Genomic DNA, 27,130 nt, shown 5'->3' on the forward strand with positions numbered 1-27,130 from the left:
CTGGTCCTGCTGCAATGGTTAACTTATTTTATTCTTTGTCACATTGCCTCCGTGCTATATCCTCCTTTTGGCTTAAAAAGCAAGGTTGTTAGATGGCATATAAAAAGTCCCTCATTGTCTCTCAAATCCGGCAAAAATCCGAATTATTTGCAATGTCCCGTTACAAAAGGTCCTAACCAGGAGAGTTGGGTCAAAATAGAAAATTGTATGTTGTTGAGTTGGTCAGCCCTTACAGCCTCCAGCCTGATGCCACACTCCATCACAGCCTTAGCACTCAGCAACACCTATAGGCCCTCCCAGGCCTCTCAATAAACATGTCTCATAGACTTCTGGGTTTTTATCCCATACAGGAGTTCAGGACCTGTAGCAAAAAAAAACAATGAGAGGGAAAAGAAGGGGAGGGAAATACTCATCCTTCCAGGCTGTATGGCTCTTGAAGCACTCTCTCTAGTCGTTTCGCTCACATCCACGGCAGGCCTCCTCAGAGGTTGTGCCTTTGACAACTCACTCATCTGTCTTGAAATCCAACAAAATCTTTCTTCTCCGCATCTTTTTCTTTTCCTTTCCGCAAACGATTTAACAATCGTGTATCCACTTGCTGCAATGCAATCTTCCACTCCAGTCCTGCTGCAGTGTTAAACTTACTCAATTCCCCTTTTACACCGACTCGTTGAACAGATCAAAATTTGTTAGTAACACACGTTGGAAAGCCTCCTGCCGCTTCTCAAATCTGGCAAAATCCAGGCTGGGGGCGATGGAAAAATGCCCCTATTTGCATGATCTAATGTCCCATTTTACAAAAGTCCTAGTCCTCCCTTTCCGTAACCTTTAGAAAGAGTTGGGCCAAAATCACAAAGTCCAGAATCCAAATCTCACAAAATTATTATGAAGCAACATGAGACGTAGCCAATTATATCATGTCTTTGGTTCTCAAAAGGATAACTTTTTATCACTTGGGCACTAGCTCCCTTTTTGAATAAAATGTCAATCAAAAATTTAAAAATCAATGTCAGTTCTTAATCCTTCTGTGTCAGGAATATGGGGTCAATTTTTTTCAAAAACAATTTATTTATTTTTTCTTGCACTGCCAACTTGTGACAGTTTTCCATACAAAGTCTCTACAACCAATAACTCCTCTCCTTGTATTCCAAAGTGCTGCAAAAAAAAAAAGAACCTCCAACATTTCCCTATAACCTGTAAGGGGTTTAAAGTCTGTAGCACCATGTTCTCTAAAAACACTGAAGCATTGTTCTTTCAAAACAAGGATTTTTTTTTTTTCAAGCCTAAGACCATTTTTTTTTCCAAAAAAAAATATCTACAGCTTCCGAATTGCTTCTGAACAAATCTACTAACATTGTTTATAACTCTTTATGCATTTTGAATTCAACACATACATCTCATTCACACAAAGTCCACAGGAATTCTGATTAGTGGTTAGTTGTTTAGATAAAGTCACACACTCTCTCTCAGCTCATGAAAACATTCTCACCCAGTTGTCCCAAAATAAGTCCAAAGCAAGGATTTAAGATCCAGGTGAAAGACAGAACCCCAAAATATTATATATATATATATATATACACACATTTACATCATCATTTTCTTTCTTTCTTTTTTTTTTTTTCATATTAAATTCACATTACATTTCACAGCGGCTTTCATTGACCTTGGCTGTCCACTGGAATTCCATTATCTTCCTCTGGGCATTTCGCCTGAGTTTAACCAGAATAACAGGGAGTTTTTACCTTGAACTGTCAAGATTTTCCCACTATCTTTTTGGCATGAGGCCCAGGTGCAAAAGAAAACTTTTTAAGAAAACAGCCTTTGTTCCTCAGAAATAACAAGGAAAAAAAAAAAAACTTTCTGAGCCTCAACACCACTTTAACTCCCTCCCTTTTTCTCGCCTCTCTGCAGCTTGTCAGCAAAAGCAAACTAACACAGACAGAACCTCTTCGAATCAGATTTTTTCAACCGTAATAAAACATTTCTAGATATTTGTGCTCAACATTTTTTGTGTAAATCTATAGACTCATTTTTCATTTTCACTTCAATATTACCACGAAACATGCAGAACTTGAAACTCATTATTTCCCACACATGACAAAGAAATCAAACAGTTTTTTTTTTTTCCTTTCCCCGGGAGTTGCGACTCCTCATGAGCCCTGCACGACTTGGTCTTGGGGCACCCTCACAAGTCTTGTTCTCTGGGGAATTCCTTCTACGGCTCTACTTGCAACTGAGCCGAAATTGTCTAACATACACTGTAATGGGGTGGTGGATTTGAACCCACTGCCTCCCATCCTGCCTAATAGAGGGGACTGCCTTGGACTGGGCACCTGGACACTCAACGGTGTGTGTCAGGAATCACAAGACAGAAACCCTTTTATACCTCCCTGGGAACCTTTGTGTGTCCCCTCCCGGCGCTGTTCCCTTAGTGTCTCATTTTAACCACTATACTTGCCAGATTGCTGTAGACGTCGGACCAACCTTCGCCCCTGGACTTTTCCCTGGATCCTTTTCCCTGCCTGGTTTCTTTGGAACCTCGCTGTCGTTGCGGCTCCCACCGTCGGCCGGCGTTGGCATCAGAGGCAAGTACCGCAGCCGGTCTTACAATATTCAGGGGCCCCTTCTCGTCTCACGGTAGTTGCCTCTGGCCCCCACCGCCGAGTTGGGACCTTCCCGCCAACGGGATCCGTCTCCGATCTCCTGGCCCGTCTTATTGTGGAATCACGTCGGGGTCACCAGAAAATGTAGCGGAAACCAGATTTCCCCTCTTCCCGGCTTCTCGTGTGTCTGTGCGGACGCAGTGGAAGTAGGAGACAGACAACTGGAGGTTTTTTCTTTTTCCCAAAGAAAGCAGTTTACTAAAAGTTTCCTGCAGCTGCAGAGGTTCATCCCACGCACAACTAGATGCTCAAAAGGGGAGAACCCCGCAGACAGGGTCGAGTGTCTATTTATACAAGGCAGTGGGTTCAGTTTTACGACCGCCCACATATCAAACCATTGGTGCATATTTGTGGTGCAGTATTACATTTCATTACTTTCGTTTCTCTCAAAACACATGATTTCAGGGAAACCATGTGATAACCCATCGGCTGTGTTCCTGGCCTGCTCGTACCTCCTTATATGGCCATTTCCTCCTACCCCTTCATTCCTGCCTTAACACAGCCATATAACCCAGAATATCAAGACCAATATTCCACAATATCTGCTTTGAACTGGGTTATCTGAGGGCCCTTCCACACAGCCCTATATCCCAGAATATCAAGGCAGAAAATCCCACAATATCTGCTTTGAACTGGGTTATCTGAGTCCACACTCAAATAATGTAGAATTATCTGCCTTGATATTCTGGGATATAGGGTTGTGTGGAAAGGCCCTGAGTCCACACTGCCATATATTCCAGTTCAATGTGGATTTTCTACAGCTGCGTGGAAGGGGCCTATGTCTCTGTGTGTATAAGGCATTGCACATTGTGTGGAAGGGGCCTAAAAGAAGGGAGTTGGGAGCATGATCTCAGGGGGAACTGTGCCTATTTCCTCGGGCGTTTAAAGGGCCAATTCCTGGTCTGTAAGCTTCCAAAAGGGCGCTGGGAAAGTCGGTGGGTGGGGAGCCTTGCTTGCTGCTTTCTGCCCTCCGCCGCTCTTTCGGGGCCGCCTCCCCTCCTTTTGGCACCTGGGCGGCGAAGGGGGCCGGCCCGACTGCGGAGCGCCTCCCCGCCTGCCCTCCGCCTCCTGCTTTGTCCCCGCAGCAGCCCCCGACGCAGCAGCAGCAACAGTAGCGGCAGCAGCCATGGTGAAGGTGTCGTTCAACGCGGCCTTGGCCCAGAAGGACGCCGCCGCTTCGAAGGACGAGGAGGAGCAGGACGAGGAGCGAGGAGGGAAGGGCCATGGGTACAGCAGCCAGGTGCTCATCCTGCCCCCCGGCGCCAAGGTGAGCCAAGGGCCGGGGGAGACCTTCTCCCTCAGGGGCTGCGGCCTGGAAACTGCGCCAGTGGCAAGAGGCCCAAAGGCCCGCCGGGCGCGCGAGGGGCCCTGGTTTCCAAGGCGACGGAGCCCGAGGGGCGCGGGGCCTGGCTTCTCTGCAGTCGGGCGCGCGCCTCCAAAATGGCCTCCTGGTGAGAGGTGGCTTTATTTCAGCCGGGCCTTTGAAAGCGCTTTGGAGGCAGGTTGGTTGCCTTTCCCAGCCCCCTTCCACACAGCTGAGGAAAATCCCATATTATCTGCTTTGAACTGGAATATATGGCAGTGTGGAGTCAGATAATCCAGTGCCCTTCTACACAGCCACATAACCCAGAATATCAAGGCAGAAAATCGCACAATATCTGCCTTGAACTGGGTTATCTTGAGTCCACACCGCCATATATTCCAGTTCAAAGCAGATAATGTAGGATTTTATTCAGCTGTGTGGAAGGTGCCCCAGTTCAAATCAGGTATTGTGGGATTTTCTGCCTTGATATTCTCGGTTATATAGCTGTGCGGAAGAGCCTTCAGTTCAAAGCAGATAACACTATGTGACGCGATGTTTGTTTCTGGGTTATAAATGTCATTTCCTAATTGGTTTATCATAAAAACTTGGGAAAAGGGTACTGTTTCATTATCTGGGCAGAGGCCAAAAGGGAGCGCTAGACAGAGAAGGATAGTCCATTTTACAGGGAGGGGGATTTGAAGGAATCAAAACATTTCCCCTGTTTTCCTGTTATTCCCCCCACCCATGTCTCCTTCATGGAAATAACCCTCTTTTACCTGTGAAAATGAGGAAAATGGTTTTCCTTCTTCAACTCCCCCCCCCCCCCCCACTAAAATGGACTTTTCTCTGTCAAGGACCCTTTTTGAAGTAGATAATCCACTTTATCTGCTTTGAATTGGATTATGTGAGACTACACTGTTGTATCATCCAGTTCAAAGCAGATAATCCAGATTTTATATGACAGTGTAGAAGGGGCCTTTTATTTTTTCGTCTCAGGAGCAACTGGAGTTGCTTCTGGAGTGAGAGAATTGGCCGTCTGCAAGGACGTTGCCCAGCGGACGCCCAGATGTTTTGATGTTTTACCATCCTTGTTGGAGGCTTCTCTCATGTCCCCGCATGGAGCTGGAGCTGATAGAGGGTGGGATTCGAACCTGGCAGCCTTCAGGTCAGCAACCCAACCTTCAAGTCACAAGGCTTTTATTCCCTAGGCCACCGGAGGCTCCAGAAGGGGCCTAAAAGGGATGTTATATAATTCAGTTCGAAGCAGATAGTGCATTTGGCCTTCCTAGTGTCAAACTTGGCAGGTAAAGCACAGGGAAATGTAGTAGGACTGCAGCCTGGGGCCCAATCCACACTGTCATATAACACTATATGACACATTTTTTGTTACTGGGTTATAGATGTCATTTCCTAATTGGTTCTATCATGGGACAAGTTTATTAAACTGCAAAAACTTTGTTTTGGCGGGAGGGACATCCTGCAGCATATTTTGCTATAGTTTTTCAGTGAATATCTCTCAGAACCCTTCCACGCAACCATATAACCCAGAATATCAAGGCAGATAATTCACAATATATCTCACTTCACACTGCCATATAATCTAGTTCAGTTTGGATTTTATACAGCTGTGTGGAAGTTCCCCTAGCATCTCAACCAATTGAACAAAGTTTGTGGCAGCCACAAAAACAAAGGTTTCTGGAGTATAACAACTACTTACAAAGTAAGTGCAACACAATTAAACGGGAAAAAAAACTTTCAAACCAGAAACGTTTTTTCCTCAAATTTTGGTACATAGTTTAATCTGGGATCAGATCCTGGGATATAGGTTGATGTAGATCCAGCCTCAGTGGCAGGGTTTTCCAAACATTTCACTATTGTTATATGCACCATTTTGCCACACAGTCATTCAGTTTGACCAGCAAAGCGAGAGGTTTAAACAAATACCCAATAAGTGATATAGACACATACATCAACTGTAATAGCGGGGTGTATGAAAACCTTTCCTTTTTATTTTTAAGGTATAATATAATATTTGTAAGATAATAACATGCATTTCAAAGATTGTCATTTCTCATGAGGTTTGCACAACACTCCTACGTGCTGCAGCCGACATGTTCACATGACAACTACACACAGCTTGGAAAATGCTGCTATATAGAGCTTGATCGTCTCGAATTGTAAGATAATAGCTAACTTTAACTGTAAATGAGCCATGCTATGGGTGAATATGATTTTTACCACAGGGCCAGAGTTAGAAAGATAAAACAAATATATTCAAGAGTAACCGTGTTGGCCATACAGCAAAATATGCATAATGGAGATACTTTGGTTCTCTATATCTATAGGTGATCACTTGTGTCCTGAGTATGATTGCTTTCAAAGAGTAGAGTATTGGTGGTGGGTCCATAAGTGACTGTAGAGACCTATTGTGGATTTGCATGGTCTTTCACAATGACATAGATTTCCAGATGGAAGGCAGTCCCATCCAAGATTTGCTTGATGCGCCTTCCTTTTCACACGTTTCTCCCTTTCGCCCTGCATTCGTGCATCTTCAAAATCCATAGCACTATTGGTAACAGCGGACCTCCAGTTACAATGCTCTAGTGCCAGGGCTTCCCAGTTTTTGGTGTTTACTGCACATTTTAAAAGATTAACCCATCTTTAAATCTGTTGTCGAAGGCTTTCATGGCCGGGATCATAGGGTTGTTGTATGTTTTCCGGGCTGTATGGCCATGTTCTAGAAGTATTCTCTCCTGACATTTCGCCCACATCTATGGCAGGCATCCTCAGAGGTTGTGAGGTATAGAGAACTAAGCAAGGAAGGTTTATATATATCTGAGGGAAGTCCAGGATGAGGGAAGAACTCTTGTCAGTTGGAGGCCAGAGTAAATGTTCCAGTTAAACACCATAATTTGCATTGAATGGCTACATCTACTAGCTACTTTCTGCCTGGGGACATTCTTTGTTAACTGCCCCTAGTTCCCATGTCTCAGAGTGTTGCTTCTTATTTACTGTTTTTTTTTTTTTAGTTTTTTAATACTGGTAGCCAGATTTTGTTCATTTTCATGGTTTCCTCCTTTCTGTTGGAGTTGTCCACATGTTTGTGAATTTCAGTGGCTTCTCTGTGTAGTCTGACATGATAGTTGTTGGAGTGGTCAAGCATTTCTGTGTTCTCAAATAATATACTGTGTCCAGGTTGGTTCATCAGGTGCTCTGCTATGGCTGATTTCTCTGGTTGAGTTAGTCTGCAGTGCCTTTCATGTTCTTTGACTCGTGTTTGGGCACTGCATTTGGTGGTCCCTATGTATACTTGTCCACAGCTGCATGGTATACGGTAGACTCCTGCAGAGGTGAGAGGATCCCTCTTGTCCTTCGCTGATCGTAGCATTTGTTGGATTTTCTTTGTGGGTCTGTAGATGGTTTGTAGGTTGTGCTTCATCAGTTTGCCTATGCGGTCAGTGGTTCCCTTGATGTATGGTAAGAACACCTTTCCTCTGGGTGGATCTTTGTCTTGACTCTCATGGCTTGTTCTTGGCCTTGCAGCTCTTCTGATGTCTGTGGTGGAGTATCCATTGGCCTGTAGAGTCCAGTTTAGGTGGTTTAGTCCACCTTGGAGGAGGTGAGGTTCACAGATTCTTTGTGCACGGTCTGTCAGGGCTTTGATTGTGCTTCTTTTTTGACTTGGGTGATGGTTAGAGTTTTTATGAAGGTATCTATCTGTGTGTGTAGGTTTTCTGTAAACTGTGTGGCCCAATTGTTGATTGGGTTTGCGGATGACCAGAACTTCTAGAAATGGCAGTTTTCCTTCCTTTTCCTTTTCCATGGTGAATTGGATGTTTGGGTGGATGCTGTTAAGGTGGTCCAGGAACTTGCTGAGCTCTTCCTCTCCATGTCTCCAAATGGTAAAGGTGTCATCAACGTATCTGAGCCATACAGTTGGCTTTTTTGTCGCTGTTTCTAGGGCTTGTTTTTCAAAGTGTTCCATATAGAAATTTGCTACTACTGGAGTTCTTCCCTCACCCTGGACTTCCCACAGATATATATAAACCTTCCTTGCTTAGTTTCTCTATACCTCACAACCTCTGAGGATGCCGGCCATAAATGTGGGCGAAACATCAGGAGAGAATACTTCTAGAACATGACCATACAGCCCAGAAAACATACAACAACCCATCTTTAAATCTCTTTTCTTGCCCACCAACATTCTGTTTTCCGTGTGTTGTCGAAGGCTTTCATGGCTGGGATCACAGGGTTGTTGTATGTCTTTCGGGCTGTGTGGCCATGTTCCAGAAGCATTCTCTCCTGACGTTTCGCCCACATCTATGGCAGGCATCCATTCTGTTTTCCGTTCTTGAGTTGAGAGTATGGTAACTGCTTTGGGAGACAGTGGTGATCGGGCATTCGGACAACGTGGCCAGTCCAGTGAAGTTGATGGCGGAGGATCATTGCTTCAGTGCTGGTGGTCTTTGCTTCTTCCATAACATTGACATTTGTCCACATGTCTTCCCAAGAGATTTGCAGGATTTTTCAAAGTCAGTACTTTTTCAAAGTCTTGAGATGCTTTGATTAGGACAACCCGAAGGCACAAAATACATTAGGCTAATATTTGACACTCATGAGCTTGTTTCTCAGGTAAAGCTGTAAAAATCATGCAGGGAAAGAACAGAGATATTTGTCTAAATTACTGTTTAAGATGCTCTTGATCCATATTTGTCTCAAATCCTAATGACTCATATTACACTGTCTATTTACTTGATTGTGATAGCAGGGTAATAAGGTAGTGAATGAAATTTTACAGTGCAATCCCTCCATAAACTCAAAAGTAAATTGCACCAATGCAAAGATTACAGTTTGCAACTTGATTCCTGGCCCATGAACTGTCTTGCAGATAAACTGGTTAAACTGCTTACATATATAACATTGACAAGGTAGAAATATTCTGGCATTGTCTTCTATTCTGTGGTTCTGTCTTTTCAAGCTAAAGATTATGTGTTGCAACTGCTGTGGCAAGATCAACATAAAATGCATGAACATCATGCTTTTAATTCAAAACCATGGACCCTTCCACCCAGCCATATAACTCAGGATATCAAGCCAGTTAATCCACAATATCGGCTTTGAACTGGGTTATCTGAGTTCACATTGCCATATAATCCAGTTCAATGTGGATTTTATGCAGCTGTGTGGAAGGGGCCTATATCTCTATGTCTATAAGGCATTGCACAGTAAGTGTCAAGATCTGGCACTCCCAAGTTTGTTTTAATACATTTTGGCTTGTTTAGTAGATGGACCATCATTTCTATTTAAGATGGAGGAAAGTAAAACTAAAGAATTTACCTGCTTGGTAGGCTAAATTTGCATGTAGATTATATCTATAAAATGATGTAGGAGTAATTATAAGTCCCTTTCTGTGTGGGCTGCAAAAAGGGGTGGTGTAGAGAGAGCAAGTGAGTGCAGGCATGCTATATAAAATCCTGCAGTGTTGCAAACTCTTTTTGGCTCTCTCTTTCCTTCACTGTCATTGCCAGACTGCAATAAAATAAAATAAAATAAATAATTGGCAGGATATTCAATAGTGATTTGTGGACTGAACAGGGGGAACACAACCCTAGCTTGGTGTGTGGGCTCTTTGTGAGATTGTCCCTGGGGAAACTGAGATTTTGATAGAAAAAAGTAATTGATTCAGCAACAACATGCTGTGCCAAAGAACACATCAGACTGCAGCACACTTTGGTTGTTTAGATGGCATATAATTTTATCCTAGCATACCACTGATTTATACTAACTCAGTAGTTTTGTACATCCTGTGGTTTCTTCCTTTTAAAGTGAAATTAGAATTCAAATGTCAATAATTTGCATACTATTCTGGTGAAGTGGGCCTTATACATAAAATACTAGACATGGCTTCTTAGGGCTCCCCTGTTTACAATATCAGTTATCTGCAAATGTTGAAATAAACTCATTTCCAAATGTTGATTGAATGAAAGCGTATCTTTTACTAAATAGGGATAGGAAATCAGCAAAATTCAAGGTTTTCAGCAGTTTTTTTTACAGTCTGGAATCAGAATATCTGGCATGTTTGCTTTTACCTCATTATCCCTATAGCAAATCTGGCAGGAAGGTTAGACATAGAGACACTTAGCAGGTAAAGGTGACACAGTGAGTGTCAAAGTCCTGATGAATTGAACACAGGTTGCCTTGTGCCATCTTTTTACTCTGAAAGCCTTTAGTATCTGCTGGGGTTTGGTTCCAGGATCCTCATAGATATCAAAATATGTGGATGATCAAGTCTCACTATATACAGTGTCGTAGTAAAATGTCCCTTATATAAAATGGCAAAATCAAGGTTTGCTTATTAGAATTTGGGTAGAGAGGGAGAGATTTTCAAGCATAGATGGTTGAATCACACAGAAAACAATTTCTGAAAATTATGTGTTGCTAGAGCCACGTACTTAAGAAACAGACATCTTAGAATGTGTTTGGTGATGTGTTTGGTAATATTACAGTATAGTGGTGTGGTGCAATATGCTGGTATATAGTGCTAGTGTTGTGCTGTGCTATTGATATAATACACTGTATGTAAATATTATTTGTAAGCTGCTCTGAGTCCCCTTCGGGGTGAGAAGGGCAGGATATAAATGCAGTAAATAAATAAATAAATACTTCAGTCTGTGGTAGCCTTATTAGGTTTATATAGAAATACGGGATTTAGCTTTCTCTGTAATCCCAGGCTTTTGCAGCTCTCAAAGTGTGTACCGGTTGGCTTATTTTTGAATGTGGTGCATAGATAAACAAAATTGGAGACTTATTTCATTTATACTTTCTGCTTTGGGTAGTGCTTTAAAAAGAATAATTCAAATGGATATTGCAAAGAATCTTCTCACTGTGAATTCCTGTTCTCCTGTGGCTGACATAGCCAGCATAATTGCAGTTTCAAACAAAAACTTGTTTTAGTGGAGAGCAACCTGAATTCTGAATGGCTTAACTGTGTTCTTGCAAGAAGTAACAGGTTTTTCTTGCTTTTTCTGTTCTGATATTGATGCACTGCAGTGAAACATTGTAATGCTGATTATACATGCTTTGTCTGGTTGATTATATGCAAGCTGAAAAAAGCATTTTGCAATCAGTTAGAATATAAATATATTTGACTGTTTACATTAACATCCAGTCACTCATAATTTATATTTTGCTGACTTAAAAAAATTGCAGGTGCCAGCAGAAATACAGCATTTGACACTTGGCCGTATCTTGAAGGTTTTAGTACATATTTACAGTGATTTTAAAAATTAACAAAGCAATATTGACAGCCACAGATTCTATAGCAATTCTAACCCAACAACTCTAATATGCAAAACACAAGTTAGCTAGCAGCCATTTTGTGATTGTAGAACTAATAGGACTGATTAAAACCAGTCCTGCCCTTCTCCAAATAGCGACCATGGAGGCATGCCAAAACTATGTGAAACTGGGTGGTAAAATCTTGCTAGCAAGGGAAGAATTCAACCTGCCTCTTTCAACTTCAGCTTCTCTTCATTTACAGCTAGCTATATCTCAGTTAACAAACTCCATGTATTCCTGGACTTTTATTCTTAATTAGAAAATCTGGTAACAGGAGCAGAAATAATAATGAAAGAATAGGGATATGTTCAATTTCCATGAAAAAGAAGAGTAGATCAACATGTTTCAGCAATTTTTATTCAAAACTAATAATACACACATGTGAAATAAAAGCTTCCACCTTTTTTTGATCAAATCTTATGGCCAAAAATGTATAGATTCTGTTGAGAATAGCTGGTGAAGTAGGATTGTCTCTGTTTGCTTTCTCTTTCTCTTTTTGTTGTTCAGGTATGCTCATTAAGGTGCACACATTATCTTGGCTGTTGTAAGCAGGCAGCCACACACAGCTACAGCAGAAGCAATAAAGTAGAATCTTGGTCTTTCACAGTTCAGGCTTCCCTTCAGTTTACTGAGGACACTCTGGTGCAACCCATTATCACAAGTCTGTGTTTCTGCAGCTCTTTATCCAGCTAGACAGGCAACAAGGAAAGTAGGGCAGACATAAAAAATTCTACAAAGAGTTTCTTTGTTAGAGGATTTGTTAACTGAGTATGTATCAATGTAATGTGTACTATCATCCATATCCTGGAAATAGATTTTATATGAGGAGACTATTCAGTTTATGGACGAGGAATCATGGCCTCTTTCAAGAACCATATAAAGTAAACGACTTTGGGAGGAAACAACCTGCACGCCTGAGGTGGTAGTCCAGTGAGTACAAAGATTACAATTGGACATAAAAGCATGAATTTCTTTCCTTGAGAATATAAAAAATACAAAATTCCCCTTCCCTTGTTTTTTCTCTTAAAAGGTTATTCTATTAATAAGGATGCCCCAGGAAAAAAACAACAACCAGTTTTAATAAATTATGAAGCATTGCTGTTTTACCGATACTTACTGTTTGGAATTAATGAAAATATTTATCTACAAGGATGATGGACAATATTTTTTAACTCCATCATCTGCCCTTTAATCAGTTGGTTGGTTGATCCTGACTCCAGTACAGTGTTCCCTTGCTAATCTGCGGTTCGGGTTCTGCGGATTCGCTGTATTGCGGATTTTTCCATCCGGCCCGCAGGCACAAATGGGCCCAGTTTGAGTCACGTGACCTGGCCCGTGCTTCCTCCTCAGCCGCCTGCAGGCAGCGCCAGTAGGCCCTGCCTGCACCTCATCGTCCCAGGAACAACAAAGAAGACAGAACAGTATGTTTAAAGAGGAAAAGAGGGAGGGAGGGAGGCTATATTTACTGAAATAAATATAGTGCTGCTATATCACGGTTTTCCAATTTTTGCAGGCAGGCCTGGAACCTAACCCCTGTGAAAAGTGAGGGGACACTGTAACTGAAGGGACCTTGGGTTAACCACTTTTTCAGTCATTGCACTATGCTTTCTGTTTGTTTATTGCTATAAAGTTGATTTCAGTGTATCAATTTTCCTCATTATAGGTTTAATCCCCCCCCCCCCCGGCATGAAGAACCCTAGGGGGTGGGAGAACCCACACTGACAAGGCTAGTCTTTGTTTCTGCCTTCTTACCATTGGCAAATTTTTAATTTGATACTACACAGTACTTCCTTCCTTTAAAAAATGCCAACAAGGGAAATTTTTTGAATGCTCTGAAGACCTGATGCCCTAAGTTCTCCATGGCCTTATGGACTGCCACCACCTCCATCTTCTAAACAGGGTGTCATGAAATTTAAGAGCAAAAAACTGCAACACCTGTTCTTGTGGCATTTGTGTTGCCACGGTGTCTGTTATCCTCCAAGGTATCCTAGTAGTGGACTGCCTCCTTCTACTGATTAGGCTGGACTTACTACCACAAGACGAGATGACCCATCCAGACATTGCATGCCTTCAGCTCCATGCTTGCCTGTTAAGAAGTAAATCTTGTTGACCCATGGGTATTCAGAAAGCATAATGAAGATCATTTGAGTATCAAGGAGACCCTCCTCAAGCAGGGTCTATGAGTACATCCTTTGGGTATTCTGGCAGTGGTGTACATGATCATATTATAGGCAATCACTTGTGGTCATGTATGATTCTTTCAAGAGTAGAGTCTTGGCAGAGAGTCCGTAAGTGACTGTGGAGACCTATTCTGGATTTGCATGGTCTTTCACAATGAGGACATAGATTTCCAAATGTAAGGCAGCCCTGACAAGGGTTTGTTTGACATGCTTTCCTCTTGGCACATTAATCCCTTTCACCCACATTCCATGTCTCTTCAAAATTTAAAACACTGATGGTAACAGCTGACCTCCAGTTGAAAAAGTGTGGGTGACCAAGAAGATCCCAGTGAACTTCAAGGACACCATTATCATCACCCCTTTCAAAAAGTGAGAAAGAACAGACTCTGGAAACTGTTGAGGTATCTCCCTTCTATCCTCCGTCAGAAAAATCCTTGCAAACTGCCTTCTACCTTTTTCAGAAGCCATCCTCCTTGATTCCCAAAGTGGCTTCTGCCCCTCCAGAACAGTGAATATTATTTTCACTGCACAACAGCTCCTAGAAAAATGGAGAACAAAATCAACCTTTGTACATGGCATTCATTGACCTTGTAAAGGCCTTCAATACTGTGAATTGTGCTCTCTGGACCATCTTATGCTCTGGTAAATTTCTGAACGTCCTGCAACTCCTCCATGATGACATCAGTCTTGGACAGCAATGGCACTCGAAATGACCCATTTAAGATGGGATCAGATGTGTTATTTCACCAGCTTTATTTTCCATTTTCATAGCTATGCTTCTACATTTTGTTGATGCTTGTTTATGAAATTATGGTCCTTCTGACTCTGTTGTACACCTGCAAAACATGGACTTTTTACAAACATCACTCTCAACTTCTGGAAAGGTGTACATGAAAGAAGCAGGTGTTTGGCAAAATTATGGCAGCTTTTCCACTGAAGTTCCTCCAGGAAGGAGTGGAACAAAGACTGAGACCTATCAAAAGACAGATTGCTACCATCATCTCCAACTACCTGCTTTGGGAAGATAATAGGATACTGCTGTGTTTTTATGTCAGCAAGGTTGTTAGGAATGCCATACTATTGACTGCACCATTACATTACAGCTCCCTCCTTTGTGGGATATGTATTCTATGCTGACTATGCTCACTGTGCTTCTCATGGAATCAGTCTTATATCATTTGGAAGACGCTACTGCTGACAGCAGTCACACCAGCATGAAGAGTGTTTGAATTAATTGCTCTGTCTTTGATCTCTGCATGATCACATAGTTTTCCTGGCTCAACCTGACCTTTCTTCCAAAGGTGAACTTTGCTTTTCACAAAGACCAGGAAGTCATCCTACTGTCCTTCTGTCTTAGACTCTCTATGCCTATGGAAAAGATATGACTTATCTTGGATGTGTGTCAAGTTATCAAGATATACCTGAAGAAGATGAGCATTTTGAGGCTTTTGTGCATGTTCTTTGTTTCCTCATGCCAGCACTCCCAGGGGGAGAATGTGTTCTTCTTCTACCTCAACTGATATGTTGGGGGGTGGGATCGAGAGCAGGGCCTCCCTGGCAGATCTTAATGCTCTAACTGGTTCATAGGGGTAGATACGTTTGGACTGGAATCATTTAGGGTTTTATAGGCTAATGCCAGCACTTTGAATTGTGCCTGGTAGCAAATGCTGATATATGTGTTGTCAAGGCTTTCATGGCCTTAATCAATGGGTTGCTGTGAGTTTTCTGGGCTATATGGCCATGTTTGAAAATAAATAAAATATGTTGAACTGCTCCTTTTGTGGTTCAGGAACCTATCCATGTTGTTTCTGTCTCTCGTGTCAAAGTTTCTATTAAAGAAATCATGTCCAAGTTCATTAACTGAGCTATATCTGTTCTAAGATTTACATTTTTCTTTCCAACTTTGGAATATGTGTCTTTTATCTATAAATAGCAGCACCAAGACTCAAGTGTTTTGGCTCTTAGTTAAATTCCAAATTATCAGAATATAGTGTAACTGTATCTACAAATAGTAAAGATTTTTCTAATACAAAATTACTATACTGCAAAACATCCAGCCAGAAAAAGAGCAGCATGCCATCTATATTTCATTGGTAATATTTGGCTGAAGTTCTTGGTTTATTTCTAGAAAGTGTAGTTTTCAGTATACTTGCAATATCAATTTTTTGCTGAACCAAAGTTTTAGATAGTGAGGCTAGGTAATTTTTCATAGGCTGATTAGTTTGGGATAATCTTAAGTTGTATTCTTGTCTGCTACTTCAAGAACACAGCTACATTTTAGGTCTTGAATATCAGCACTATAGTTGATATTTCATCTTATGTGTTTTGTTCCTCTCAAAATTAAATTCATAATAATGACTGCAAAAACTGCCCTCGAAAAGGAGCCATATGCTCATACTTACAAAACTGTGGGGGCCTCAGTGTAACCTTTTGTTATCAGAAAGCACCAATTTGTAGCCCAGAATTAATTTTCCATTTCTCATTTCTCTCTAGGATCCAGGGGAAGTGGTACCTGCTGGACAAAGAAGGGCATGGTTTTGGTGTATGTGTTTTGGATTAGCTTTTATGCTTGCTGTTGTGATTCTTGGTGGTGTCTATCTGTACAGGTATTTTGCATCCAAGGTAGGATAATTTTTTTGCTTACATGCGTAAATAAATTTGTGTTGTTTTTGATACTTCGCATAGAGTTAATCGATTTTTAACCTCCTGCCTTAAATCTTTGTATGAAAACAAGTGTATCAAATTGTGTTATTGATTTGGTTAAAAAGATAGTATGTCACAAAGCTAACTCCGAAAGAGTGTCTTTTCATTTACTGTCCATATTGCTTTAAAATTTAAGGATCTTTAGTTATCTTTAGATAAGAGATGAACAACTTTGATGGGCCCAGGATCACTTTATTTTGGGTAACAGCTTGAGGGACATATCAGCACTGGGAACTGTAGCCTGTTTGTGGAGGTTGGAGGCTGTCTGTGAGCGGACACCCGTGCCACATACATACATACATACATACAGGTTTTCACTTTTATTATGGACTAGCTTGGGGACCCGGCGGTGCCCGGGTTATTAGTAGAGGGCATTGAGCTGTTTTGGATATTATGAATGGGCCCATTGCTGTAGATCTGTGGCCAATGGGGTTTGCAGTGGGAGGTGATTTGGGTGAAAGTACTGCTAATCCCATAATCCTTGGTTTATCCTCCACTAAACTGCTGCAGGGTACAAAGTGTGTCATTTGGGATATGTGTGCCAAGTTTGGTTCAGTTCTGTCAATTGTAGGATTTGCAGTGGTCTCTGGAAGTGAGTGAAGTTACTGCAAGTCCCATCATCCATGGTCCAAACTCTTCCAAACCACACCAGGATGTAGAGTTGGTAATGGGGCCTCTGTGTACCAAGTTTGGTACTGATTCATCATTGGTGGGAGTTGCAGTGCTCTCAGGAAGCCAGTGAAGGTATTGCAAGTCCCATGGTCCATCCTCCTCCAAACAGCACCCAGGTGTAGAGTAGGACATGAGGCTCTATGTGCCAAGTTTGGTCTTGTTTAGGCATTGGTGGGAGTCACAATGTTCTCAGGAAGTGAGTGAATGTATTGCAATTCCCATTATCCATGGTCCATCATACTCCAAACTTCACCAAGGTATAGAGTGGGTCATGGGTGCTCTGTGTTCCAAGTTTGGTCTTGATCAATCATTTGTAGCAGTTGCAGTGGTCTGAGGAATTTAGTGAAGGTACTGGAAGTCCCATTATCCTTGGTATGCCTTCCCCCAAATTGCACCAGGAAGTAAAGTTGGTCATGTGGGTTATGTGTGCTAACGTTGATCCTGATCCGTCCTTAGTTATAGTAAGAGTGTGTCGGAGACAAAATGTTTGAAAGTACTGCAAATTCCATAATCCTTGGTCCATCATCCCTGAAATGGCTCCAGGCCATAAAGTGGGTCATGGGGGGTATGTGTGTGAAGTTTGGTCCTGTTCCGTCATTAGTTAGAGTAACAGTGATCTGTTGGAGACAGTGTGTTGGAAAGTACTGCAAATCCCATAATCCTTGGTCCATTCTCCCCCAAAGTGCTGTAGCATGTAAAGCATGTCATTTGGGATATGTGTGCCAAGTGTGGTCCAATTGTGTAATTCGTGTGAATTGCAGTGGTCTGAGGAAGTGAGTGAAGGTACTGGAAGTCCCATCATCCTAGGTATGTCCTCCCCCAATCTGCACCAGGACGTAAAGCAGGTCATTGGGGTTCTGTGTGCCAAGTTTGGTCCAGTTCCGTCACTGGTGAGCATGGCAGTCATCTGTGAGAGTAGAAACTATTGAAAGTACTACAAATCCCATCATCCGTGGTCCATCATCCCCCAAACGGCACCAGGATGGAAAGTGCATCATGGGGGTTAAGTGTATCAAGTTTGGACCAGGTTCCTCATTCCTGGCAATGACAGTCGCCTGTGACAGTGGCGGCCAATCAGAAAGCTGGCACATACTCGCATACATACATACCCACATACATACATACCCGCATACAAACATTCACTTTTATTATATACTAGCTTGGGGACCCGGTGATGCCCAGGTCATTTGAGAATGGTATTATTTGTCTTGTAATGTTATGTATTCTGTGTTGTCGAAGGCTTTCATGGCCAGGATCACAGGGTTGTTGTATGTCTTGCGGGCTGTGTGAGAATGCCTGCCATAGATGTGGGCGAAATGTCAGGAGAGAATACTTCTGGAACATGGCCACACAGCCCAAAAGACATACAACCACCCTGTTATGTATTCTGTTTGGAGTGGGTGAACTACAATTCCCAGAATCGTGGCTGAATCCTCTCGAAACCCTACCAGTATTATAAGTATTATAAGTTGGCCATTTTGGGCGTGTGTACCAGGTGTGGTGCAGTACTCTCTGGATGGGGGTGAACTACTGCAACTTCCAGATTCCCGGGGCAATTGCCCCGAAATATCTATCAGTATCCACAGCAGGCAATATTCAGTCTGTGTGCCAAGTTTGTTCTAGATTCATCATTGGCTGAGTTCAGTGGTCTTTGGATGGAGGTGAACTACAACTCCCAAAATCAAGGCCCCTTCCCACAAATACCTGCAGTACGTTCAGTAGGTCATGAGGCTTCTCGGTGTGAAGTGTGGTCCTAGTGCATTGTTGGTGGGGGTGAGTGTTTATCTGGTTGCAGGTGAACTTTAACTCCCTTTTTCCCAAACTTGTTGAATATGTTATATTGGTTATGGGGTTTCTGTGTGCCAAGCGTGATGCTCATCGTTGCAGGTGAACTATAAATCCCAGTACCTACTACTCAACTTCCAGTCCAGTTCCCCTCCAAACCCACAAGTAGTCAAATCTGGGCATATCGGGTCTGCATGGCAAGTTTGGCCGAGAGCCATCATTATTTGGGTTCATAGCGTTCTGGGTGTAGGTGAACTACAACTCCTCTATATTCCCCAGTAGGAGTGACAGTACTCTGACTTGATGCAGGGTGAACTACAACTTCTACCATGTGGAGTCAATCCCTAAACTCTTCCAGTAAGTTTAGTTGCAGCTCAGTTCTGCTCTGTTTGTTATGCAGAGAGATTGGAAAGGAAAGGGCAGTGGGCGGGGCCATGCAAATTCCAGAGCAATGGAGAACCCTGGGATGCCTGCCTGTGGTGGAAGAAAAAGCAAAATCTAGGATGAAGTGGTCCCCAAAGAAAGTATTCCTTGGGTAGTGGGCTGTAGTGTTTGGGAAGGACATTGGTAGGGGCTGGGCTGCATTATCATGGTGCTCGCTGTAACCATAATGCCAGTGGAAAAGAGTGACTAGCTAGCTTCTCATCACTGGGAAGTGTAGCCTGTTTGTGGAGGCTAGAGGCTGTCTGCGTGAGCAGACACCCGTGCCACATACACACATACGGGTTTTCACTTTTATTATAGATTTAGATTAGGTTTAGATTAGATTTAGATTAGATTTAGATTAGATTTAGATTAGATATAGATATATATAAAAGTCAACATGTCGACTAACGAAGATACCAAGAGACCACAAACAGCCCTTGGGCAGACCTCGTACTCGATGGGTCAAACCAATTGTTAAGCTATTCGGCCAGAAATGGAAAAGAAAAGCTCAGAATCATGTTTTGGCAAATGGTAGATTTACGTGAAGCCCAAAGGAGCGGATCAATGACAAATCAGATAAATATGTATATGTACACACACACATTTATATAATTTCTTTATATATACATATAAACTTTATTATCAACCAAAATCCCCTTCATTCATTCACAGATAAAATCCCTTCCTCTCATTTTTGATTTTGTAATTGTCTGACTTCAAGTAATTTTCAACAAATGGCAACTCTAAGCATTTTCTTGCCAAGATTTGTTCAGAGGGGCCTACTGCTGAGAAAATATGACTAGCCGACCTTGTGGGTTTCCATGGCTGTGCAGGAAACCTTATTATGAGAGTTAAATATACTTCTGTGTGACATTTACTGTACCATGATTTACTGTTATTGACTAGTCGATTGGCTACAATCATTAGGATAGTCAACATTGTTTTCCCATTGACTACAGCACATGTAGTGGTTTGCTACTTAAAGCAGCAAATTGTAGTGTCAATTTTTGTGCAAATTTTGGAGGGAAGCAGTGGGAGCAATGGAGGACTTGGTTCTCTTCTCCAGACTAAATATACTCAACTCACTATCTTGACTTGTAGTCTTAAGTAAGCACATGCATACCTTTTCCCTCAAAACCATTCTGGCTTACAGGACATATTTTATTGAAAGACACGAAAATAACATTGGATATGATGTTACTTCATTTCTGTAACAAAGGAGGAGATGTAGTTCCTGGGAACACAAGATGCGAGTAATATGCCTGCACAGAAACATCAACTCAAGAAAATAATCATATCTCACTGCACATATTAGCTGTTCTCATTTCTAATGGGTTTTGCGGTCAGTCCTTCTCGAAGCAAGGAGGACATCACATCGTATTACTTTTGGCCTAAGCCTCTGGCCTGTGAGCAAGGTACTATTCAAAAAGTTCTATTCGTATCATTTCTTGAGAACCTAATCAAGTCATTTACTGTTCCTTTTCTAAACTTGCCTGTATTATATTTTAATTCCTGCAGATTCTATAATATTGTCCAGTTAGTACAATGCTTAACCAAAATTTTCTTACTTTTTATCTTGTATTATACGTTTATTTATCATGCTTATGAATTTCCTCCTGTCTGCTACCATTTTAGTATTTTCTCTTTTTAGCTTTTACCTTTCTCTGTAGTACAAAGAGAAAGGAAATCTTTAGTATACCACACAGAAGAAAAATTGAGTTGCCAAGAATCAGCTTTTCCATGCATGCCACTGCAATTTCCTAGTGATTGCAGCTGTGGACAAAACCTTAATCCTCCTTTCCCTGCATGCTGATACTGCCATGAAATGACATTTGGCTTGAAAAAAACCCCTGCCTCATTGACCTGAGTGTGTGGCTTTTTAAAAGCCCAATTGTTGTGCAGGAGAGGGTGCCAAGCAGGGGAGGGAAGGAAAAGGTTGTCCTGCCCACTGCTAGCATTTGTTCCTCCCTGGAGGGATAGCGAGATGATCCTGTGGCACTGTCTATATATACGTTACGTATAGGAAATTTACACCCTAACATACTGGAGGTCAAAGCTCTCCTTCCCCTTCACCATCTCAGGTTTTGCTAAAATAGATGGTTGATTCTTCATTTGATCATAATACAGTAGAGTCTCACTTATCCAAGTTTCTGGATTATCTAAGCCATTTCTGTAGTCAATGTTTTCAATATATCGTAATATTTTGGTGCTAAATTCGTCAATACAGTAATTACAACATAATATTACTGCATATTGAACTGCTTTTTCTGTCAAATTTGTTGTATAACTTGATATTTTGGTGCTTAATTTGTAAAATCATAACCTAATTTGATGTTTAATAGGCTTTTCCTTAATTCCTCCTTATTATCCAAGATATTCGCTTATCCAAGCTTCTGCTGGCCCGTTTAGCTTGGATAAGTGAGACTACTGTATCTAGGATTTCCTCTAAGACTAAGAAGTAAGGAGGAAGATAGGGTGAATGAATTGATTTCTCCTTTCATTCTAGGTGTTTACTGTAAAGGCACCTTGTGATTAGTCTATATCTCACAGCTAGTCTTTTATTCAGAGCCACTTTAGAGTGATTTCCCCAAAATGTAGTGTCATATACACTTAATGTTGAAAGGTTTGGAAATGAAGAGGAACTGATATATGTGGGGCTTAAAGTTATGAAAATAAAAAATATCTAAAAGCTTGCACAATCTTTGCTTATACATGTTAACTTCGATTTTTAGGAAAGTGGTGTTTACTTCTGTGGAATTAAATATCTTGAGGATGGTTTGAGTCTAACTGAGGCAGAAGCAGGTGCCCCAGCTCCACGCTATCACGTTATTGAAGAAAACATTAAGATCCTCCAGGAGGAAGACGTAGAGTTTATCAGTGTGCCTGTTCCAGAATTTGCTGACAGTGATCCAGCTGACATTGTTCATGACTTTCACAGGGTAAGGAACCTTTGAAAATCAGCTTGCAATTGAAGCAGGAATTGATTGGCATACTCTTTTAACATGATATTTATTTATTTTTTCCATCAGAGACTTACAGCTTACCTTGACCTCAGTCTGGATAAGTGCTATGTCATTCCATTGAATATGTCAGTTGTTATGCCTCCCAAAAACTTTTTGGAGTTGCTGATTAACATCAAGGTATGATTAAATTATAAAGAGTTGCCTTAAAAACATTCAGTAATCTGTATACTTTATTACAATTTCAAATCAAATTTAAGCATACAAGTGTAACATAAGAGAGAAATCTTTGTATGTGTTAAGATATTACTTGCAGTATAACTAAGAGAGCATTAAGACTTGGCTTGCCAAAGATTTCCATTTTTGTATAAAATGTATTCTAACACAGTAGCACTTCAGGGCTTGTTCAAATTGCAATCTGCAAACATTGTCTCTGGTTCTGTTTTGTGTTGGCTTGTGAACAGTTCAATCCCATCAGTGTGTGGCAAACCAAGACAGATTCTGTTCTGTTTAATGGGGAGGACTTTTAAAAATCATATTGGGTCTGCCTCATAAGAGTACACTTTACCAGTGAATTTCACATGGTTTTCTTAGGCAAGGAATACTCAAGAGGTGGTTTTGCCATCTCCCTCTGAAATAGAGCCCACAGCATCTGGTATTCTTTGGCCTACTAGCAAAGTACTCACCAGGCTGATCCTGCCTAGCTTCCAGTATCAAACTGGATCTGATACTTTTAGGGTACCTAGCTATTATTGTGCTTCCCTCCCATGTACAAAGACACAATAATAACTGCACAAGTGCAGAACATCATCACAAAGATAACAGGTTATCGCATTTTAAAACACTAAATATGTTTTTCCACTTCTACACACATGCCATACACTCAGTTATTTTCCAGGATGAATAATAAATAGGGGAGAGGAAAGTTCTCTCTCCATTGCATTTTTTAATTTTTACTCTCCATCTGTCAAGAGTCAGACACCAGCCAGTTAGGTAAATTCAGTTTATTTAATAATAACTCAAAAAAGCTCAACAAAAAGTCCTGGGAGCTTGCAACACTTAGCCTTCAGTGTGATTAAACAGTCTGAAACAAAGAAACTCCAAAAACGCAAACCGGAATATAATCCGGATTATCCGGATATAATCCGGATTAAAACTAGGTTGCTTAAATTCAGCTCAAAATTGCAGCACAGGGTCAAAATAGCAAAACAAACACAGGACAAAGTGTCCCAACGTTCCAAAATATTCTGAAACCCAAAATATACAGAAAAGATCCCAAAACTGAAAAGAAGCCCAAACCGGGCTAGAGTCAGTGTAAACAAGCCAAAGCCAAAAAACGCTGAGACAAAGGCGAAGAGTTGGAGGCCGGGCAAGGGGTCAAAGGAACGGAACGTAGTCACAGTAGTTGTAAGCCGGTCCGGAGTCAGGGCAGGAGAGGAACGTCGGAGACAGAGACAAAGCCAACGGTCAACACAGGAAGCAGCCACGGGGACGGGAATGAAGCCAAGCCAAATTCGGGAGCGAAGAGATACACCAGGTCGTAGTCCAGTCCAGGGTCCAAGGAATGAAGTCGTCACAGTTAGGTCCACGTCACGGGGTTACACAAAAAGCCAAAATGACAGAGGCAAGCGGCAGCTAATGCAAAATAGTAATAACAATGCAGTCCAAAGAGAAAACCCACACAGTTCCAGCCCTCCGTCGTAGAATAACCCAGATCAAACTTACATTGGTTGCAAAGTCCCAAGCCAGTCTTCGGAGTCACGTACAGGAAACCCAGTGGCGCCCAACAACACCTTGCCACACGCAAAGAACAATGGCCAAAAATCCCCAATTTATTTAGGTTTCCTTGTGCGTCCAAACAACCAACGCCTTAGGATCAGGTGTCCCAAGTTCCTCATCAGTCAGAATCGCCCTGCTTACGCCCAACCCTGTCCACACCTGCGGAATTGCCCTCATTCCTCCAGGCAGACCATGTGGGATTGGTTTCTGAAGAAACCCAAGCTTCTCCTGCGTCCTCAGCATCCATGGGCCCAGTTTCCTCCCCAAGATCCTCCGGAGCCCATGCCCAGTCTATGCCAACTCCTTCCACCACCACCGGGTCCTCAGCAGTCATTTCCACCTCAGGATCCCCTTCCAAATCCCCAAATGAATCCTCATCTGAGGATTCCTCAAGTATCTCCCTGAGCCTTTTCCTGTGTAAGTCTTCCAATGAGCCCTCCTCGCGAGGAGTCTTCCTTCCCCTCCTGATTCTACCATTGGCACTAACAGCCTCGGAAGACTCATTCACAACACCATCTGTCAATGTATTGTTGAAAATAACTCCCTGTGAAGCAGTCTCTATGCACTGTTCTATGGAAGCTTTTTAATGGACCTTAGTGTTATGTAAGAGAAAGGGCCAACGGATGTCAGCTGTGGTCCCTTGCCTTAGGATTTCAACTATTAATTCCAAAACAGTGTCATATATTTTCAAAAGTTCTCCCCAACTGACACATTATTCAGAATTAAAAGTTATTTTCTATGGATCTAAAACAATTGTTATGGTAACAACAATATTTTGATACTAAATTGTTGCATTATTATTTTCATTCCTCTAGGCTGGAACATATTTGCCTCAGTCATATTTGATTCATGAACAGATGATCGTCACTGACCGCATAGAAAATGTGGATCAGCTGGGTTTCTTTATTTATCGCCTCTGTCATGGTAAAGAGACCTACAAGTTGCAGCGTAAAGAAACTCTTAAAGGTATAATTTGTGCTTACATGAGGAATTAAAAATACTTTGCTGTTTTACTAATTAAAATCCTTTTTCGGATGCTGTACTTATTGCTCAGGCTTCTTCCCTTATGTTGGAAAGGTTGTGGTAACCTTCCTCATTCTGAGCAGTGGGACTTTTTCTGTGTTGATGTACAGGCTGTAGATTTCTGTCAGAACTTTACTTTGCTGATTTTGTCAACAACCTTTTTATTCTCAAACTTTTCAAAATAACTTTTTTTTTAAAGTTTGCTACTTGTTTTATTTGCCATGATTTACTTCTTTGCTATACTGCTATGGGCCTGAATCCGATTGCTATTCCCAACATTAAATCAAGTTGCTAAATAGAAAGCCTGTGCTCATTATTGAGACTAGAAGTTTGATTTATTTTTGGTTCTAGCTTCTAGCAACATTGTTTTTACCCTCATTCTCACTTATAGTCTCATCATATTTTTCATCCTTCCTACTATCACTTCTGATTTTACACATCATCCTTCTCTTCTCCCTATCTCTTCACCCCCCCCCCAAAAAAAACCCACCTGAAGAGTTCCACAACCTTACTTTTAAAAAACACAATTTGGCCGATAATGGGAATAATCAATTTCATTTTTTTAATTGGCAGTCTTTCTTAAAAGTTCTGCGATTCAACAGAATGGGAGATAGCTATAATTCTCATGCACTACTTTCTTATCCATCAGAACATCAGAAATCTATCTTGAGAAGTCTTAGTAACAAGGGAGTTTTTCTCTCACTGGCCTGTTGTTGAATGAATCTAGGAACTAGAAACCATGGAAATTCAGATTTTTGAAATGCAATATTTTTACTCTTGTTATGATTATGATGCTTAATAAGAACTTATACGGGTAACAATGGCAGGTATTTCGGGTTGGTTTTTTTTTTTTTTTAAAGAACAATAAGTTCAATTAATTTGTTCTTAGCTGCCTGAGTGTGCCATGCTGGGAGAAAGGTGGGATATACTTTAAATAAATAATTAAGGCACCTGTACTTTCACAAGTCAGAACAACTTAAAATATATTAAATGCCTTTTTTATTTTCCCTCAACAGGAATCCAAAAGCGAGAAGCAACAAACTGTCGAATAATTCGGCACTTTGAGAACAGATTTGCAGTAGAAACAGTCATTTGTGAAGAACAGTAAAGAATATAACTGTAACAGAAGATTGGAAGAAAACCCACACATTGATCTTACTCTTTATATTATGTGCAGTGATTTTGATTTCAAATCATTTATAGAAGTAGTAGACAAAGCTATATGGCTGAACCTCAACATCTTTCATCTTAAAACACACCCTCTTTTTCATATTTTGAAGTATAGTGTCCTTTTTATATGTTTGAATAGCAGCTGTATAAAATCTTAGTTAGTGCATTACAAGAAATGGACCTAGAAAAAATACCAGGTCAATAGTGTGGCTCATCTTAAAATAAAATTTGATTGAATATCTTCTGACTTAAAATAAAATAATACATAAACAAACAGACTACGACACTTTAGATTTTTAGCAGCATATTATTAGTGATGTGGTTGATTACAGCATATTCAGAAAATGATCTATAATAAAAGTGCAATTTCTTATTTTTTAATGCAATTACTTTTACATTTGATTTCCAAACGGCTGTTTTAATATAGATGTCTGCTGTAACAAAACTGAGCAGTAACTTTGCTTTATTGAGATGTATATAAGCTATGTATGTGCAATGGAAAATAAATATTACAAATCTGTTTGTCTAAAAGTTTATCCATTTTTTTTACATGGCAAATTTCTCTGGAATGCTTACCCTAGAACTACTGAATTTTAATCTTAATATTTTATATTAGAATTGAGATTAGATGTTATAAAGTATGTGATATGGCTACTAGTTGAAGCATATAATAGTTTTTAAATAAAAAAAATAAAGGTCATGTACCTGTTGGATTCTGTATCTCTTTCAGCACCGTGACTGAACATCCGCATGATACCACTTTCACTGATACATTTAAAAAAATCTAACTACAGTAGAGTCTCACTTATCCAACACTCGCTTATCCAACGTTCTGGATTATCCAACACATTTTTGTAGTCAATGTTTTCAATACATTGTGATATTTTGGTGCTAAATTCGTAAATACAGTAATTACAACATAACATTACTGCGTATTGAACTACTTTTTTGGTCAAATTTGTTGCCCTTGAAGATGGCCCGGAAACTCCAACTAGTTCAACGTTCGGCAGCCTTGCTTCTAACTGGAGCAAATTATAGGGAGCGGTCAACCCTCCTGCTTAAGGAGCTCCACTGGCTGCCGTTCACCTTCCGGACCCAATTCAAGGTGCAAGTGATCACCTACAAAGC

General features: G+C 41.1%; 1 protein-coding gene across 1 annotated transcript; it reads left to right on the forward strand.

The window, feature by feature from the left end:
- The first annotated feature begins 3,603 nt into the window (after positions 1–3,603).
- Positions 3,604–26,533, forward strand: itm2b (integral membrane protein 2B). Its single transcript, XM_008116334.3, has 6 exons — positions 3,604–3,930; positions 15,978–16,106; positions 21,803–22,009; positions 22,100–22,210; positions 24,625–24,775; positions 25,849–26,533. The coding sequence occupies exons 1-6, from the start codon at positions 3,790–3,792 to the stop codon at positions 25,938–25,940; spliced, it is 831 nt and encodes a 276-aa protein (XP_008114541.1). The 5' UTR covers positions 3,604–3,789; the 3' UTR covers positions 25,941–26,533.
- The last annotated feature ends 597 nt before the right edge of the window (positions 26,534–27,130 follow it).

This window comes from Anolis carolinensis, chromosome 1, assembly GCF_035594765.1.
Source record: "Anolis carolinensis isolate JA03-04 chromosome 1, rAnoCar3.1.pri, whole genome shotgun sequence".
Lineage (NCBI taxonomy): Eukaryota > Metazoa > Chordata > Lepidosauria > Squamata > Dactyloidae > Anolis > Anolis carolinensis.

Excerpts from the sequence above, each read along its gene's own strand:
- itm2b (XM_008116334.3), top strand. The coding sequence starts at position 3,790 with ATGGTGAAGGTGTCGTTCAACGCGGCCTTGGCCCAGAAGGACGCCGCC. Across the intron at positions 3,931-15,977 it reads TCCTGCCCCCCGGCGCCAAG|GATCCAGGGGAAGTGGTACC; the intron begins GTGAGCCAAGGG and ends ATTTCTCTCTAG. Across the intron at positions 22,010-22,099 it reads TTGTTCATGACTTTCACAGG|AGACTTACAGCTTACCTTGA; the intron begins GTAAGGAACCTT and ends TTTTTCCATCAG.